This window comes from Chiloscyllium plagiosum, chromosome 33 (genome assembly GCF_004010195.1).
Source record: "Chiloscyllium plagiosum isolate BGI_BamShark_2017 chromosome 33, ASM401019v2, whole genome shotgun sequence".
Taxonomy (NCBI): Eukaryota; Metazoa; Chordata; class Chondrichthyes; order Orectolobiformes; family Hemiscylliidae; genus Chiloscyllium; species Chiloscyllium plagiosum.
This window is the reverse complement of record NC_057742.1, coordinates 11618624-11638135: the sequence shown is the minus strand read 5'-3', so window position 1 is coordinate 11638135 and position 19512 is coordinate 11618624. Positions and strand designations below refer to the sequence as shown.

The 19512-nt window shown below is 44.3% G+C and overlaps 1 protein-coding gene across 6 annotated transcripts in view; it reads right to left on the bottom strand.

Annotated features, from left to right (window-relative positions):
* The window catches only part of LOC122539828 (thyroid hormone receptor alpha), a 352280-nt gene that overhangs the window by 37067 nt on the left and 295701 nt on the right, over window positions 1-19512 (bottom strand). For all 6 annotated transcript variants that reach the window (XM_043674921.1, XM_043674920.1, XM_043674922.1 and 3 more), the window contains 2 exons: window positions 18198-18262; window positions 673-773 (listed from right to left, as the gene is read on the bottom strand). In XM_043674921.1, coding sequence (XP_043530856.1) covers window positions 673-773; window positions 18198-18262 — 166 coding nt within the window. The remainder of the gene's footprint in view (window positions 1-672; window positions 774-18197; window positions 18263-19512) is intronic.

Here is a 19512-nt window from a genome sequence, read left to right as displayed (position 1 = left end):
GTTACCTGCTCAAAAATTGAGGCTTTTGAAAATTGCTCATGGGATTCCTAAAAGGCTTGATTAGGCCTTTCAGAGGACCGTTTAAAGATAATTACTAGGCAATGAGCCTGGAGTCTAATATAAAACATACCAAGTAAGGCCAACAGATCTTCCTTCAATGTCAACAGTAAACCAGGAGGATTTTTATTTTCTATAAGAATCCAGTCATTGTATGGTTGCAATGACTGAGATCAGCTCTTTATTCCGGATGTGATTAATTAACTGAAGTTAACTGCTGTAGTGCTATTTGACTCAGCAGTACTCTCACAGTGACATAACCATGATGGGACTGCTCCCATGGTTGACATGGTCTAAGGGCAACACTTTCTAAGGTTTAACTACTTTGCTGGCACTGTTTACAAATCCTGTATGAAGGATGCTCACTCATGTAAGGTAATGGAGGTTGCCGAATAAGAAACTGAATCCATTGTGTAAACAGTGGGTCTTTAAAAAAAAAGACTGACAAATGCACACCCTGTTACTGAGGAAACTGCCAACTCTTTGCATGGTAGAATAAGGGAAAACACAGCAAACGTGAATTAAAAAATGTAAACTCTGGACGCTGTTAAAGTCAAGTTGAATGTTACCATCTGTTTAGCTGAGTATAGTAGAGTTATCTGCCTCCAGCCTCACCTTACAGCCTTCACACGTAATGCAGCGGTAATGGTATCCTGTTGCTTTATCACCGCAAACTACGCAGGGTTCATCTTTCTCCAGATAGCTGGGAATGTACCCTGAAACACAAAGGCACAAAGAATCAGAATGGACTGAAGGAATCTCTCACGGAGAGTGAGACAAAGACAACATAGAGTTATAGAGAGAAATTCAAACTTGAGCTCTTAAGTTCCTCTATTTTATTGGTAGTACCTTTCAATATTGCACCTTTCATAATCTCAAGATGTGTTGTAGCCAAAGACATTTGAATAAGTACATGAATAAGAAAGGTTTGTCGGGGTATGGGCCAGGAGCAAGCAGGTGGGACTAGTTTAGTTTGGGATTATGTTTGGCATGGACTGGTTGGACTGAAGGGTCTGTTTCCATGACTCGATGACTCCATTAAGTACTTTTCAAAATGTCACTGTTATTATGTAGGAAATGTGACAACCAATTTGCACACATCATACTCCCACAAACAGCAATGAAATAATGACCAAATAGTCGATTTTTGTGATATTGGTTGAAGGATAAATGTTGGCCAGGCAAAACTTGCTGGCTCTTCAGCAAATAATGCTGCAGAATCTCTGACTTCCAAATGAGAAGGCAGTCAGGGACTCAGCATAAGCACTTATTTGAAAGGCTGCACTTCTAATAGTGCGGCATTCCCTCAGCACTGTCAGCCTAGACTCAAGGACCTGAGCATACAGCTTTCATATTGGGAGGTACCTGCATCATCACTGAGCCACTTTGGGTGTTCCTCCGTGCTGATCAGGAAGCACCAATCAATCGTCACCACAAGGGGTGGCACGGTGGATCAGTGGTTAGCACTGCTGCCTCACAGTGCCAGGGACCTGGGTTCAATTCCAACCTCAGGCAACTGTCTATGTGGAGTTTGCACATTCTCCCCGTGTCTGCGTGGGTTTCCTCCGGGTGCTCCGGTTTCCTCCCACAATACAAAGATGTGCAGGTCAGGTGAATTGATCATGCTAAATTGCCCATAGAGTTAGGTGCATTAGTTAGGGGGAATGGGTCTGGGTGGGTTACTCTTCGGAGGGTTGGTGTGGACTGGTTGGGCTGAAGGGACCTGTTTCCACACTGTAAGTAAGTGGTTAGTGGCCGAGAACCAAGCAGCAGTCAACATCTAAAGACTCACATTATGTAAAATGTCAGGGTCCCAGACTTTACATGTATGGCATAACAAGATACACAGCCCACTCCATAAGAAGTATATTAATGCTGTGGAGATGTCGGAGTGTTCAACTCCCCCTTGCACCCTGCCAAGGACATGCAGGTCCTGGGCCTCCTCCATTGTCACATCCAAACCTTATCCCAGTTCCAACCTTCCAACTTGGCACTGCCCTCATGACCTGTCCTACCTGTCCATCTTCCTTCCCACTCATCTACTCCACTCTCCTCTCTGACCTATCACCATCACCCCCACCCTCATCTACCTATCCCACTCTCAGTCTCCTTCCCCCAGCCCCAACCCCCTCCCCCCTTCCCATTTATCCCCCTTGGCTCACAGCCTCATTTCTGATGAAGAACTCTTGCCTGAAACGTCGATTCTCCTGCTCCTCGGATGCTGCCTGACCTGCTGTGCTTTTCCAGCACCACACTCTCGACTCAAACCTCACCCTCCTGCCTTGCCTTCCCTCTCCCATCACAATTTGAATTTATCTGATCTCAGACATAGACACCTGGGAGTTCCTGACTCTTTGCCCCTCTCCTGAGGTTACACCCCTGCTCAGGTGGCCATAGAGACACAGAGCATGCAGAGTCCACCAGCACAATAAAGATCTCTAGGATTAGGGTGTAGGTTTGCTCGCTGAGCTGTAGGTTTGATATCCAGACGTTTCATTACCTGGCTAGGTAACATCATCAGTGGCGACCTCCAAGTGAAGCAAAGCTGTTGTCTCCTGCTTTCTATTTACATCTTTCTCCTGGATGGGGTTCCTGGGGTTTGTGGTGATGTCATTTCCTGTTCGTTTTCTGAGGGGTTGATAGATGGCATCTAGATCTATGTGCTAGTATCACACAATCCTAGTAGCACACAAACCCACCAACACTCTCAAACAAAAACTAACAAACTTAACAGACCCAGTACAACCCATGGACAAAACCAACGTCATCTATGTAAGGACTGCCACAAACACTACGTAGGACAAACAGGAAGAAAGTTAGCCACCAGGATACATGAACACCAGCTAGCCACAAAACGACACGACCCCCTCTCCCTCATAGCCCTACACACGGATGAAAAAAAAACACCATTTCGCCTGGGACAACACATCTATCCTGGGACAGGCTAAGCAAAGACATGCCAGAGAACTTCTAGAGGCCTGGCACTCCAACCACAACGCCATAAACAAGCACATAGACCTAGATGCCATCTATCAACCCCTCAGAAAACGAACAGGAAATGACATCACCACAAACCCCAGGAACCCCATCCAGGAGAAAGATATAAATAGAAAGCAGGAGACAACAGCTTTGCTTCACTTGGAGGTCGCCACTGATGATGTTACCTAGCCAGGTAATGAAACGTCTGGATATCAAACCTACAGCTCAGCGAGCAAACCTACACCCTAAACCTCAACCTGAGCTACAAACCTTCACAAACCTTGCGATCTCTAGGATTGGTCGACCTCACAAGAGCTGAGATGCATCAATACCTCTGGCAATGCAAGTTTAGTTTAATTTATGAGCTTCTGTTATAATCTCCATGAAACTTTTCTGATTTTGTTTGTCACTAGGGGCTGTCTGTTCAGAAAGAGGAGAAAGTGGGGACAGCTTGCAGTCCCTGTCATGGCCACTGCTGCCACTGGCGCTGTTGGGCCTACAGCTAAGTTGACCAATAAGGTTGACCAAAGCTCTCTGAGGTAGGACACCTGCCTGAGTGATGGATGGAGGTCTCATCTCCAGCCAATCAACATTTCTTGACAGTCATTGAGCTGCTGTGATTGGTGACTATGTATTTCCCCCCCCCAACTCCTCCTAAACCACGCCATCTGGAAAATCCCATCCATAGTTCAAGTCCTGTATCTGCAAGTAATTTTAATATTTGCTTTGCTTGGGGATTTTAATATTAATGCAACAACAGGTGCAAGTGAAAAACATGGTATTAAATCAGATAAATTCAGTTGGCTACAAGGCCATAAGGTCACATCTACCTATTTACTTCTCTGATGGAGTGACAACCTGGAAGGGGTCACAAAAAGGACAATACTTAAATGGAAGAGCAAGATAAATAAGGGTAAGCACAGACTCTTACATGTTTTCAATGATTCAGGATGTCAGCTTGCTGCTAAAACAATGGGGATTGCAGTTCTCCATACAGCTGGGTTAGATACAGTCTTGCAAAGCCACAATCATCAGTCAGGTACAGAGACTGGTGAAAGAAAAATAATCTGTTCTGGAACTGTCCCCAGGAGCAAATGAAAATGATGGAGAGTGGGTGGCACATACAATTCCGACCTCTAATGGAAGGATCATTTCATTAATTTTGATTCAATGACAAGGCAGTGATGGAGACCATCTAGAATTTGCCTCCAGCTCATTGTTTTCACCTGTAGTCCTTGCTGCTGCAACAATGCAACCCCTCCCCATCTTCCCCCCACCTCCTCATCCTCAACTCCAAAACAATCCATTTAATGGTTGGGTTACACGTTGGTCTCACATTCATAACTGCTACCAACCTTCCAATCACAGTGTGATATATAGTCATCCCCACGTTCACCTCATCTTCCTCAATTAAAAAAAACTCAAAGTATTCTCTTTCAGTGAGTTAGATGAGAAAAGGGGGTGAGTTATTGGATGGAGAATACGTACAAGTGATGGTGAAGATGGTGTAGTACCATGTCAGTGAGGAGACTTGACATATGTTTTACTTGAAGCCAATTCTAGAAAACCTTGAAATATTACAGAGCATTACCCATTTAGAACTCCAGGTTAGTTTTCCTCTGTTGCTAAGAAAATGGAGTGTAGACAACGATGAAAGGTAATAGCCAAGACTGATCAAAACAAAATGGTATTAAAGTGCTATTGGATCAGAAATTCAACAAGTGAATGGGATGAAATCCTGCAAAGTACGAGGTTGTAAAGCCTGTGGTAGGTGACTAGGTGGAATTAGGAAGGACCAGGAACAGACAGGTCTCCAATCTAATACTCGAAAGGGAGTTATGGATGCCCCATTCCATCTCAATAGGCAACACTGCAGCAACATTAGACATCGTAATAGGAGCAGGAGTAGGCCACTCGGTCTGTCGAGCCCTGCTCTGCCAATCAATGTGATCATGACGTTGACTCGCCTCAATGTCATATTCCTGCTTTCTCTTCATGCCCGTCACTGCCTTTAATATCTAAGCATCTATCAGTTTCTTTCTTGAATAATTTAGTGACCAAGCCTCTCCAGCTGTCTGTGGTAGAGACGTCTACAGGTTGACCACCCTCTCAGTGAAGAAATGTTTCCTCATCTCAGTCCTAGATGGCCTACACCATACCCTGAGACTGTGACTACTGATTCTAGAAACATTCTCCCTGTTTCTAGTCTGTCTAGCCCTGTTAGAAATTTATACGTTTGAATCAGATTCCCTCTCATTGTCTGAAACTCTAGTCAATACAGGCCCTGTCAAACTGGTCTCTCTTCATACAACAATTCTGCCAGACTACCTGAGCAGCTCCGTGAAAGTTAGTGCTTCCAAATAAACCTGTTGGACTATAACCCAATGTTGTGTGATTTTTAACTTTGTGCACCCCAGTCCAACACCAGCTCCTCCAATACCAACCAAGGGAACCTTTTCTGCATTGCCTCTATGGCAAGTGTGTCCTTTCTTAGGTACGGAGATAGGCAGATCAAAACGACACACAACACTCCTGGTGTGGTCTCACCAAACCTCCCTACTTCTAAAGCCTGAGTATCTATTATACAAATACAGAGATGGGGTCTTAATGCTGATTTCTCATTGCAAGTTGATCATTTCTCAACACAGCAATCAGATGCCATCAGGTAAAAAGGGCAATGGTGCATGTTTGCCCACTCCCTGATACAGGAGCAAGGGGCTACCCTGATTGTCCTGGCCCTTGGTGGCTTGGGTGTGCAAGAAACCACAAAACTCCCCATCGCGGTGATAACAACCACTTAAACCCAGCTGCATGATCAGTAAGGTCAGTTCAGTAGCAAGAGTTTCACCGATTGATCCTACAGGATACAGGGGCATGCAGTTTGGGTTCAGCTTGTACAGCTGGCATTAGCTGGAAATAGGAGCATTCACTGAGGGAGTGAGGGGTTTGTGGTTCAGCAATATATCCTGCACAGTTAGCTGTATATACTGTACTTTATCATGGGTCCTGTGCTAAAGTAAGCAGTCTAGCACATCATGGAGATTACATCTGTGGCTCAGTGGGAACACTTTTACCTCTTGAGTCATAAAATTCACAAGGAGGCAATGGCTGAGTGGTATTATCGCTAGACTCTTGACCCAGGTAATGTCCTGAGGACCCGGACTTGAATCCTGCCATGGCAGATGGTAGAATTTGAATTCAATAAATATCTGGAATCAAGAGTCTGTGATGACTAGGAATCCATTGTCGTTTGTTGGAAAAACCCATCAGGTTCACTAGCGTCCTCTGAGGAAGGAAACTGCAGTCCTTACCTGGTCTGGCCTACGTGTGACTCCAGACCCACAGTAACATAGTTGACTCTTAACTGCCGTCTGGGATGGGCAATAAATTCTGGTCGAGAGTGTGGCGCTGGAAAAGCATGGCATCTGAGGAGCAGGAGAATCAACGTTTCAGGCAAAAGCCCTGATGAAGATCTCCAACATTACAGCTGCATGAAGCAACTTCCACTCACCAAATCCTTGCTCACTGATGTGTGGTTAAGGGTTCTACCACTATCAATCGTCCCACGACCACACTACAGTCTTAGCTTAAACAGAGACATAAGGGCTGCATTCCCTGAACTGAAATGAGAATAACTTGATATGAAGACAGCACTTGGCTAAGTGTGGGACCAAGGAATCCTAGGAAAATGGAAGTCAACAGGAATTAGTTGATACCATTCAGTGGCTGGAGTTGTACCTGGTGCAGTGGTAGTATCCCTACTTCTAAGTTAGGAGGTTTGGGTTTCATGTTCCCACCTGCTCCAGAGGTGTGCCATAATTTCTCTGAACAGGTCGATTAGGAAAATATCGACTCGATGCAGAGTTGTTGTTGAAGGTCAATTGTCCTTGGACAATTCCTCAGGACAGCCTCCTGGCTCAGCCTCAGTAATCATTCACAGTGTTTGGAAATAATCAAGCAGGGTGGGCATTAGAGGGGAAATATTCAGAAATGGTTACAGGATGGAATGGGGGCGGTGAGCCCCTACTGATCAAATAGCTCTCCTAATCCCTGACTTCCGTTTAAATCTCCCCGAAGGAAGCTTTTCAAAACCAATGAAGCAAGCCTGTGGAATATTAAATTACTCCTTTTATGTTGGCAGTCCCAGATCTTTGACAGGAGGGAAGTCACTACTCAGCTGACGTGCTGTTTTTCTCCTTTGATGTTTTGTGCAGTGCCTTGACAAATTCTCACATGTGTCACTGCTCTTTCGCTTCTCGTGGTCATAGCTTCATGTGAGTGCCTTGATCACTGAGTGTCAGGGTACAAGCTGACTGCACACACTGTATCACAGACCAGACTGACTGCAATCCAAAGACTTCCACATTTGTGCCCATTATAGGAAAAGGATTGATGGGTGACAATCCTCACATTCAAGATGGCATTGAACAATTATTTAGATAAAAATAATGTGCAATGCTTTGGGTGAAAGCAGGAGATAGGCACAAGGTAATGATGCTCATTTGAAGAGTCAGTACAGGTAGGATGGGCTGAATGCATTCCTCTGCTTCATAAAACGCCTATCAATCTGTGATCTCACTGGGGAGCAATGTCACCAACTGTATTGCACTTACTTGAGTGAGGTTTACAAAATCATGAGGGACATGATTAGATGGTGATTAGATTTGATTCCCAACAGTGTGGAAACAGGCCCTTCGGCCCAACAAGTCCACACTGACCCTCTGAAGAGTAACCCACCCCGACCCATTTCCCTCTGACTAATGCACCTAACACTATGGGCAATTTAGGTAAAAACAATGACTGTAGATGCTGGAAACCAGATTCTGGATTAGTGGTGCTGGAAGAGCACAGCAGTTCAGGCAGCATCCAAGGAGCTTCGGAAATGACGTTTCGGGCAAAAGCCCTTCATCAGGAATAAAGGCAGTGAGCCTGGAGCGTGGAGAGATAAGCTAGAGGAGGGTGGGGGGGTGGGGAGAAAGTAGCATAGAGTACAATGGGTGAGTGGGGGAGGGGATGAAGAGGATAGGTTAGGGAGGAGAGGGTGGAGTGGATAGGTGGAAAAGGAGATAGGCAGGTAGGACAAGTGCCAGGATGCACTTTCCCCTGCCACCGCAGGAACTGTAAAACCTGCGCCCACACCTCCTCCCTCACCTCTATCCAAGGCCCTAAAGGAGCCTTCCACATCCATCAAAGTTTTACTTGCACATCTACCAATATCATTTATTGTATCCGTTTCTCCCGACGCGGCCTCTTTTACATTGGGGAGACTAGATGCCTTCTCGCAGAGCACTTTAGGGAACATCTCCGAGACACCCGCACCAATCAACCCCACCGCCCCGTGGCCCAACATTTCAAAATCCTCTCCCACTCTGCCGAGGACATGCAGGTCCTGGGCCTCCTTCACCGTCACTCCCTCACCACCCGACGTATGGAGGAAGAACGCCTCATCTTCCGCCTTGGAACACTTCAACCCCAGGGCATCAATGTGGACTTCAACAGTTTCCTCATTTCCCCTTCCCCCACCTCACCCTAATTCCAAACTTCCAGCTCAGCACTGTCCCCATGACTTGTCCTACCTGCCTATCTCCTTTTCCACCTATCCACTCCACCCTCTCCTCCCTGACCTATCACCTTCATCCCCTCCCCCACTCACCTATTGTACTCTATGCTACTTTCTCCCCACCCCCACCCTCCTCTAGCTTATCTGTCCACGCTTCAGGCTCACTGCCTTTATTCCTGATGAAGGGCTTTTGCCCGAAACGTTGATTTTGAAGCTCCTTGGATGCTGCCTGAACTGCTGTGCTCTTCCAGCACCACTAATCCAGACTATGGGCAATTTAGCATGGCTAATTCACATGACCTGCACATCTTTGGACTGTGGGAGGAAACCGGAACACCCGGAGAAAACATGGATAGAGTAAATAGACAATGTCTTTTCCCGGGGTGGAGGGGTGGGGAGTCCAAAACTAGAGGGCACAGGTTTAGGGTGCGAGGGGAAAGATATAAAAAAGACCTAAGGGGCAACTTTTTCATGTACAGGGTGGTACATGTATGGAATGAGCTGCTGGAGGAAGTGGTGGAGGCTGGTACAATTGCAACATTAGGCACTTGGATGGATATATGAATAGGAAGGGTTTGGAGGGATATGGGCTGGGTGCTGGCAGGTCGGACTAGACTGCGTTGGGATATCTGGTTGGCATGGACGGGTTGGACCGAAGGGGCCTGTTGACTCTATGACTGTATATGGTAATGGCATTACGTTACTGATCTGGCAATCTAGTGGAAACCAAAACAACTGCGGATCCAGTACCGAGGAAGGCTTAGCGGACCCGAAATGTTAACTTTGATTTCTCTTCACAGATGCTGCCAGACCTGCTGAGCTTTTCCAGCAACTTCTGCTTTTGTTAGTAACCCCGTGGCCCAGATTGATGATGTGGTGATATGACTGTAGATCCAGTCATGGCAGCTGGGGAGTTTAAATTCCTTTAATTAACTAAAACGCTAGGATGGAAAGCTTTCATTATTCAGGTTGACCCATGAAACTACATGATCATTGTAAGAAACCCGTATGGTTCACTCACATTCTTTAGCGAAGGAAATCTGCTGTCCCCACTCGGTCTAGTTTACACGTGACTCCAGACCCACAGTAATGTGGCTGACTCTTAACCACCCTTTGAAACAGCTGAACAAGCCAAAAAGCTGGCCTCTGCAAATCCGTCTTAAGGACAACGAGCGAAGGGTAATGCATTCTGTTTTACCGGCAATGTCACATAATGTGGCTAAATTCATAAAGAGACACACTGACCAGGATGAGCTTCATTTAATTCATTCATGATATGAGGGTATCGCTGGCTAGGCCAGCATTTATTGCCCATCCCTAATTGCCCACAGGGCAGTTAAAAATCAGCCACATTGCTGTCAGTCTGGAGTCACATGTAGGCCAGACCAGGTTAAGGATGGCAGTTTCTTTCCCAGATAGGTTTTTCCAAAAATTGACAATGGATTCAGGGCCATCATTAGACTCTTAATTCTGGATTTATAGAAAAAAACAATTCAAATTTCACCATCTGCCTCAGCAGGATTTGAACCTGTTCTCTGGATTAACAATGTGTCACTAGGCCATCATCTCCCCAGTTCATTTAGCAAAGACTATGGACTGAAGCTGGGAGATTTCTGGTGTGATTTCAAGACTAATCCTGCAAGCCAGTGGGCAGAAGTTACTCAATGAAACAGTTACAGTTCGTTTACGCATCCAGAGAAATAAACCCTTAAATTTAGTTTTGAATAATAACAGTGAATATAATTGCAGCCTTTGTAATTCCCCGAGGACCTCCAAAAGTACTTTCACACTAAGTTGAGACATAAAAATAGAAATGAGTCATCCTTGATTATTACACATTTTGGATCTCACCACACACACTGTGCGGACCAACATTATACGGGAAGCGAGTGCCATCTATTTATAATAGGAATGAGCAACTTGGTGACATTTATCAGTTCAAGAGAACTTTTGACCGATTTCTAGAAAGGCACTGGGAATCCCAAGATGGACATCAAACCTCTGTGGTTGCTTTGACTGGGTTAACCAACGGATGCAACACCAGTCACAGGTTCATGTCTGCTCTGGATGCAAAATATTCTCAGTGCATATTGAAATGTGACTTCCTTTTGGGTTCTTCACACCCTTGCCCTACTGGTAATCATATTGAAATGGCACTGATGATACTGAATTTGCCACAAATGAGTGGAAAATCCAGAACCAAAATTTTACATGAGACAGTTTAATCACTAGTTGCACCTGATCACAATTGTATTAAAATTGACATGACACTGTCTCACTCAATATTGAATACAGTATCTATTGGACTCGACCTTAGCAGCATGAATCAGCTGGGGTCATCAGTGACACTGACTAGTCACTGCTTTTTGAGGATTGAACACAATTATACTTAGAATGTTAAAAAGTTATACTTAGAATGTTAAACAAAAGCTGATCGAAATATAAAAGCGGCAGGGGGGGAGGGGGGTGGGGGGTGATAGGTATGGATATTCTTTATGCACCCCTTCTCTCCTTGTATATAGTTTCCACACTGTTGGCAGCTGTCTGGTATCTTGCCCAGGTATTAATGCTTCAGGTCTGAGGCTAGATGGCAGCTGCTGTTTCCTGGATAGATCCCAGCACCTTGCAATGCTGTCTCCAGCAGAGGTCAGTGCTTTATCATAAGAAGCAGGAACGTTGTAGGATTTTTGCACCATCTCATCCAGGGTCACTCGAGGCCAGCATTTCTGTTCCCTCATCAGTCCCCCAAGAACAAGCCAATGTTTCCATCTGTAACCTTCCTAACCTTTGTGTCCCAATAGTGTAACATAGTGAGGCAGTAATCCATCTTAAACATCTACATTTTAAAAATAATATTTTCAGAATTTATTTTAATATAAAAAAATGTCTAAATAGGTTTAAGATGAATGCAAAATTAATGTGAGTAATTTTGATTTTAATTCAATGTTTTGCACACCTACATAGATAATTTGAAATATGTATTTTATGTGAAATTCTTGCCATCTTTCCTCACCGGATATCTTCAATGGCCTCTCTCAGCTTCCTCTTCTCTTCTGCATCTCGCAGTGGATTCTTGTGGAGTTGTGAAGACTGGAGATGGTCATTGCCTGGCATTTGTGTGGCATTAATGTTACTTGTCACTTGTTAGCCCAAACCTGGATAATGTCCAGGTCCAACTGAATTTTGACATGGACTGCTTTACTATCTGAGGAGTCACAAATGATGCTGAACATTGTGCAATCATTGGCAAAAATTCTGACCTTATAATGGAGGGAAGGTTATTGATGAAGCAACTAACAAAGGTTGGGTCTACGAATGTTGTGCATGCAGATCATGCAGTTCAATCGCAAGTAACAAGGCCCCATGAAATGTAAATAAACAATCAGGTCATTTATTTGGTGGCACTGGGTAAAGGGATAGCATTTCGACCTGTGGAAACTCTCTACTTTTACAGTGGTGTCCACCCAGGCAGATAGATGAGGATCCAATTTAACATCCCAGCTGGAATATGACACCTCTGAAAATGCTGCACTCCCTCAGTGTTGTAAGAACCTAAGACCATAAGACATAGGAGCTGAATTTAGGCCATTCAGCCCATTGAGTCTGCTCTGCCATTCAATCATGGCTGATAAATTTCTCAACCCCATTCTCCCACTTTCTCAATTAACCCCTGATCCCATTGATGCTCAAGAACCTATTGATCTCTGTCTTGAATATACTCAATGACCTGGCCTCCACAGCCCTCTGTGGCAATGAATTCACTGGTGGCAGTTTGGATGGCATGCTTACGCTTTGCTGTAGGACTCATCACACCCTTCTGACCAAGAGATAAGCAGTGCCATCAACCTTCAGGTGACTTCAATTTAATCAGTTCTCCTGAGCTGTTTATTTTTCGTTCAAGAGCTCACCAAAGCACCTGTTCAAAGGGAAAGCTGGTTTTGCGTGTTTTTACATCCTATTTAAAATTGTATCATTGTCTCTCCTCACTTTTCCCACTGATATGAATCACTTTGTACCTCACTGCATTAAAGTTCATTGTCTGTGTATTTGTACATTGCACCACTGTCCTCTTGCTGCAGAATTCTTGGGCCTCATGAGGTCTGAGGTCAGCATCAATGGGGGCAATTAACTCACCTCCTGACTACACAAAGCCTGTCCATCATCTACAAAGTACAAGTCAGGAGTGTGATGGAATACTCCCCACTTGCGTGGATGGGTGCAGCTCCAACAACACTCAAGAAGATTAACACTATCCAGGACAAAGCAGCCCACTTGATTTGCACCACATCCACAAGCATCCACTCCCTCCACCACTGACACTCAGTGGCAGCAGTGTGTGCTGTCCACAAGATGCACTGCAGTAATACACCAAAATTCCTTAAACAGCACCTTCCAAACCAATGACCACTTCCATCTAGAAAGTTAAGGGCAGTAGATTCATGGGAACAGAACCACCTGCAAGCTTCCCTCCATGCTCCTCACCATCTTGACTTAGAAATATGTTGCAGTTCCTTCACCGTTGCTGGGTCAAAATCCTGGAACTCCCACCCTAATGGCAGGTGGACTGCAGCTGTTCAAGAAGGCAGCACACCCCCACTTCATCAAAGACAACAGAAGATGAATAATAAATGCCGACAGCCAGTGACGCCCAGATCCCATCAGAGAATAAACAGAAAAGACTGAATACGCAGGAGGAGATGGCGCCAGCTCTTCATGCCCTACATATCCCTCTGCGCCAGCCTGGGTGCCTTTATAGAGACAACCTCCATTGGGCGACCTGGCTGTTTTTCCCATTTTGGTTACCATTTTACAAAGGTAGAAGAGAGGGCTTCTGATTGGTCTTTCTGCTTCAGGAGTCCGTCTGCCGCCCCCAATTGGACTGGGAACCTATCTTCTTGCCACTGAAGAGGTTAGCGTGGTCAAAATCCCAAACACTGACCACTTCACCTTGGCAGTGGGCAGGATACCAAAAATAGTCCTGTCTCCAGTTTCCTGACTCTAAGGTGAGAATTCAGATTGAAATCTGTTAATTGTTGCCTGATTGTTTGATACGTTTCCAAGTTTCTTGTAACTTTCAAATTTTGAAGCAATTCCCCATATACTCAAGTCCAGGTTTTCTATGTCCATCCAGAACATTGTCAGTTGAACACTCGTCCCCACTGGGTACCACTGTATCAAGGTCTGATATCCAACATCCAGCACTTTTGGGCTGGAGTTTGGAACTTCCTTTATTTTGGACATGGGATCTGTTATCTGATCTGACATCAAACTAGCAAACTGCTTATACCCACTTAGGAGCTTGGTAAAGGCCTTTGGAAAATTTCAGGTCACTGTCTTTTGGGCAGGTGTTGAAAGTTGGAGTGGTCTAGAAAATGCAGGTGAGTGACCAGGAAGGGAGGGTAGTGACCAGAAATTGGGCAGTTGGTAGCTAAGTGGAGCCCATATTTTTAAAGCACCCCTTCACTTTCTGCACAAATGTACATGTTTACCTTTTCTGCTCGATGCTGGTAGTGGTCCCTTGAAAATGTAAAATAAAACAACTGCAGGTGCTGTAAATTTGAAACAAAAATATAAAGTGCTGGAGAAACTCAGCAGGTCTGCAGCATTTGTAGTTAGAGAAACAGTGCTAATATTTTGAGTGCAGTGACCATACATCAGGGCAAAAGAAGAACCTTTAAAGACTGTTACTCAAATTGCATGTTGCCCTTGACGACTGCATTCAGAACAAATCAATTGCATACAGAGAGGGAGAGAAAATGAGGACTAAAGATGCGGGAGATCAGAGTCAAAACGTGTGGCATTGGAAAAACACAGCAGGTCGGGCAGCATCAGGAATGATGAAGGACTTATGCCCAAAACTTCGACTCCCCTGTGCCTCGGATGCATACAGAGAGGGCACAGTATACAATAGGGATTTGGCCTTTTATTGGGAGATGTAAGTACAGTTGTGACTGTTTGAGGCACAGGCCCTGGAGTCTCTTTCGTGTCTGGTAGCAATATTACATGTGGTCATCTGCATCAGAACGTGTGTGGATTACTGTAAACAGGTAAATCATCACTGATTAACCAAGATTAAAACATGTTATTTCTTGGAAAATTTAGGTTTTCAGACAGCTAGATTTGGGATATGCCTGTATTTTCTTCCTGAGTGCTAAAACATTGACCAATAATCATTGCCATCTGTCACTCCACCAGTTTAATACATGGCAGATCTGATTTCCTTCCCGTCCTTATTCAATTCCAAGAGCTACCATGGTGGGATTTGAATGCATGTACCTAAAAGATTTAGCCTGGTCCAACTGGATTACTAAACCAGTAATATTACTACTTCAATACCATCTCCCAACAAAACCCAGTGGAACTTTAATTTCATGGGTTTCAGTTTGGTGAGAAACTACGTGTAATGTATTAAATGCCTTTTGAAGGGACAGACACAAAACATCGACCATACTACCCCCTTCAACCCTTTCTGTGACCTCCTTGATTAATAATAAAGAGATCCAGACTGGCTTTCATTTGTTAAGGTGGAAGAGACAGAAAATTGACTATTTCTGAATCACTCTTGGTTTAATGGAAAAACCTCCTCACACACCTTGTAGGTTCCTCATTGTAAATCTGTTTTCAAGTTCCATTTGATGTTATTGCCAACATATGTTGTTCCTCTCTTCCTATTCAAACTATCCCAGAGAATTGGATGAATGGATATCTGGAACAGACTACATTAAATCACAGTGGGGTTGGATAAGGACCCACTGGAAATAAGGAGGACAACATCAACGGAAGTAGCAACTGAAACCATGAGGCATAAGTACAGGAAAGACTCTTTTAAATCACAATATAATGCAAATCATCAAGTCTTTTCAGTAGCTGAGAGGGAAAAGAAAGTCAAGAAGGATATTTCAAACAGAAATCATAAATGTCTGTAGCATACAGTACAGACCTTGCCATTGACAAGTGGGAACTTTTTTTCGGTGAGGTTGATATTCGGTGAGGTTTATGGGCGGCACGGTGGCACAGTGGTTAGCACTGCTGCCTCACAGCGCCTGAGACCCGGGTTCAATAAGGGCCTGTTTCTACACTGTAATGTAATGTAATCTAATCTAATCTAATCTAATCTAATCTTAATATGAGCTCTTTAGAAACTTCAGATTATTTCTCAGGCTAGTTTACGCTTGAGAGAGCTTTTGACTCAGGTTTCTCATTCACAATATAATGGATTCATTGAAAGGATCCAATGGGTTCAGTCTGCAAATAAAACCCGATCCTTAATTAAAACAGCACTCGATATTTTCCCGACTGTAAGTTTTGTCAGTGCCTACAATGGTATTTCTGATGAAGGGCTTTTGCCCGAAACGTCAATTCTCCTGCTCCTCGGATGCTGCCTGACCTGCTGTGCTTTTCCAGCGCCACACTCTTGGCTACAATGGTATTTGTTAAGTCAGGATAAGAGATCACACAATCTAGGGTAGTATTTCCTGGTATTAGAAGGGTAATATGATCGAAGCTTTCCAAATATTAAGGGGAACAGTTGAGTAGATGGGGAAAAAGTTCCATTAGCTGCAGAGTGTGTGATTAAGACCATTATATGAAGGAGCAGAAGTCAGCCATTTGGCCCATCAAGTCTGCGTCACCATTCACTGAGATCATGACTGATCTGATCATCCTCATTACCCTTGATTCCAGGGGCCAAGTCTAAAAATTAAAGATAAACATTTTAGGAGTGAATTTTGGAAACCCTTCCACACAAAAAAAGGGAAGATGTTTGGAGCTCTCTTTTGAAAATAGTTATTGATGCTAGATCATTGTTAATTTTAACATCAAAATTGAAAGACTCTTGCTTTCCAACGTTTGTCAGGGATACAGGGCAAAGGCAGGTAAATGGAGTTAGACACAATCTCATTGAATGGTTGAACGGGTTGGAGGGGTTATATGTTATTTTCCTGGGTTGAAAGCCCTAAAATGTGAAAAGGATGTTTTGCGATTTTAGTGAACATTATTATATCGCTCAAGAATCTCCATGGAGACTTTGTGTACAATGGATTGCTTTCAAGTGTAGTGACAAGCTATGGGCAAATACAACAACAAACTTACAAACGACAAGACCCAGTAAAGAGCAATGAAGTCATTTTTCAGTTTGTCTGGTGAGAGAGGAATATTGTTAAGGAAACTGATAGTATGTAACTACCCTTGTTCAGCGAGTTATCAGGCTACAGAATGTTCTACCTCGGAGTGTGGTGGAGGCAGGTTCAGTTCAGCCATGCCCAGAGGGCATTGGATGAGTATTTGGATAAAAATACGTTTTTGGGAGAAAAGTGGGAGATTGGCACTCTGTAATGGTGCTTATTTAATGAACCGATGCAGGTATGATGGGCCAAATGGCCTCCTTCTGCACTATAACACTTAATATGCTGCAGGATCCACCTGACCAGACCTTGGCTGAATGTCTCTCTTGAGGATTTCCCTTCCATTTGAGATGTTGTTGGAAGTATCCAAGCTGTTCATTTGTAACTTCCATCAAAGTTATGAACCAGGAACATAACTGAGCCAGCTACACAAATACTGTGACAGAAGAGCAGGTCAGTGACTCGGAATTCTGCAGGAAGTTATTCACTTCCGACTTTCCAAAGCTTGTCCATTGTCTACAAGGCGCAAGTCAGGAATGAGATGGAATACTTCCCACCTGCCTGTATATGTGCAGCTCCAAAAACCCTCAGTAAGCTCAACACAAGCTAAGGCAATAAAACCCAATTGACAAGCACCCTATCCATCACCTTCAACATTCACTCCCTCACCACCATTGATGCACAATGGCAGCAGTGTATCCCATCTACAAGATGCACTACAGCTTCTTACCCAGGCTCCTTTGAAAGCACCTGACATATCTGTGACCTCTCACTGGGTCAAAACTCTGGAATACTCTCCATAACAGCACTCTACATATATCAACACCACATGGTCTGCAGTGGTTGATGAAGGTAGCTCACTACAATCTTCTCTGGGGCAAGTAGGGATGGGCAGTAAATGCTGGTCCTGCTATCACTCCTCATATTCCAAGAATGAACATTGCATGCCTGAATTAGAATCCCTACAGTGTGGAAACAGGCCCTTTGGCCCAACAAGTCTGCACCAACCCTCCTAAGAGTATCCCACCCAAACCATTTCCCAACATTTACCCCTAACTAATGCACCTAACCTACACATCCCTGAACACTATGGGCAATTTAGCATGGCCAATTCACCTGACCTGCACATCTTTGGACTGTGGGAGGAAACTGGAGTACCCGGAGGAAACTCACATAGACATGGGGAGAATGCGCAAACTCCAAACAGACAATTGTCCGAGGCTGGAATCAAACCTGGGTCCCTGGCGCTGTGAGACGGCAATGCTAACCACTGAGCTTCTGTGCCGTCTCATTAGGTTGGTTGATTTATGTTATGAGGTCACTTTCAAAGGGAATTGCTTTCTTTACAAAACTCGACTATTCTTAGTCATCCCTGGCAATAGCAATGCTACTGTCTTAGTCCATCCAGGAACTCTGTGACTCTATAGCCCACCCTGCACAGTTTACTCTTCCTTTCTGAAACTTAGCAGTGACGGTACCTGACATGCTGGTGGATTTCATTGAGGATTGACTGTTCTTCCGTCTTCTCTTTCCATTAGGCCATCTGCAATGGAAAAACGAGAGTTTAACACAACTCAGTCCTCACACCTCTCTAAAACAATTAGGGTCTTAGACTCAGTCAAGAAACGAACATGGTGGCAGCAGACTACCCCAGCTACCAGTTGCTGCTGATTGGCATTGCCACAAATGCACCATTCTGGGCAAACCTCACACATAGTCCGGACGACACATTCATCAAAATAACATGAGCAAAATTCCGATTTTGTTGTTTCAATCTCTTAGATTTTTATTACTGTTTTGTGATTATAAACTTGAGATTCTGACTGTTAGTAATGAGTAGTATTGATGCACATTGACGAACCGAGAAGGTGATGTCCGAATGGTGTTAATCCTTGACTATTAATGCAGAAACACAGGTAACGCTATTCAAATCATGGCTTGGCGGATGGTGCAATTTGAGTTCAATAAAATAAAATCTGGAACTCAGAATCTAATGATAATTGTGAAACCATTGTTGGTTGTTTGGAAAAACCCATCTGGTTTACTAATGTCTTTTAGGGAAGGAAACTGCTGTCCTGACCTGGTTTGACCTGGTCCATGTTTCCAGACCCACAGCAATGTAGCTGACTCTTAACTGTCCTCTGGAGTAGTGGGGGATGGCCAACACACCCATATTGCATTAATTAATTTTTAAAAAAATCACATTCAATTGCAAATAATTTGGGCTTTTTATTGGCACTTGCCTGATTCAGGATTTTCAAACCAAGAGTCCTTCTGTGAAAGTCAATGGCTCTCGGTCATAGTTCTGGGGCTATTGGGGCAAGGAGAGCAATGGAGTAACTCTTTTGATTGTCCACTAGGGCTGTGATGGGCCAAATGACCTCACGTGGGCCAGTTTCATTCTATGATTCCTTGACAGAAGCTGCATCGGAAGAGGACATGAATCACATGGTGTCACCTGATACAGCCATGGGGAAATATCCTATTACGATAAGCTGGGTCAGGGTTTGCCATCCCAAGTAGACACGGTAATGGGTGTTGGTCATAGAGTCATAGAGTCATAGAGATGTACAGCATGGAAACAGACCCTTCGGTCCAACCCGTCCATGCCGACCATATCCCAACCCAATCTAGTCTCACCTGCCGGCACCCGGCCCATATCCCTCCAAATCCTTCCTATTCATATACCCATCCAAATGCCTTTTAAATGTTGCAATTGTACCAGCCTCCACCACTTCCTCTGGCAGCTGATGCCATACACGTACCACCCTCTACATGAAAAGGTTGCCCCTT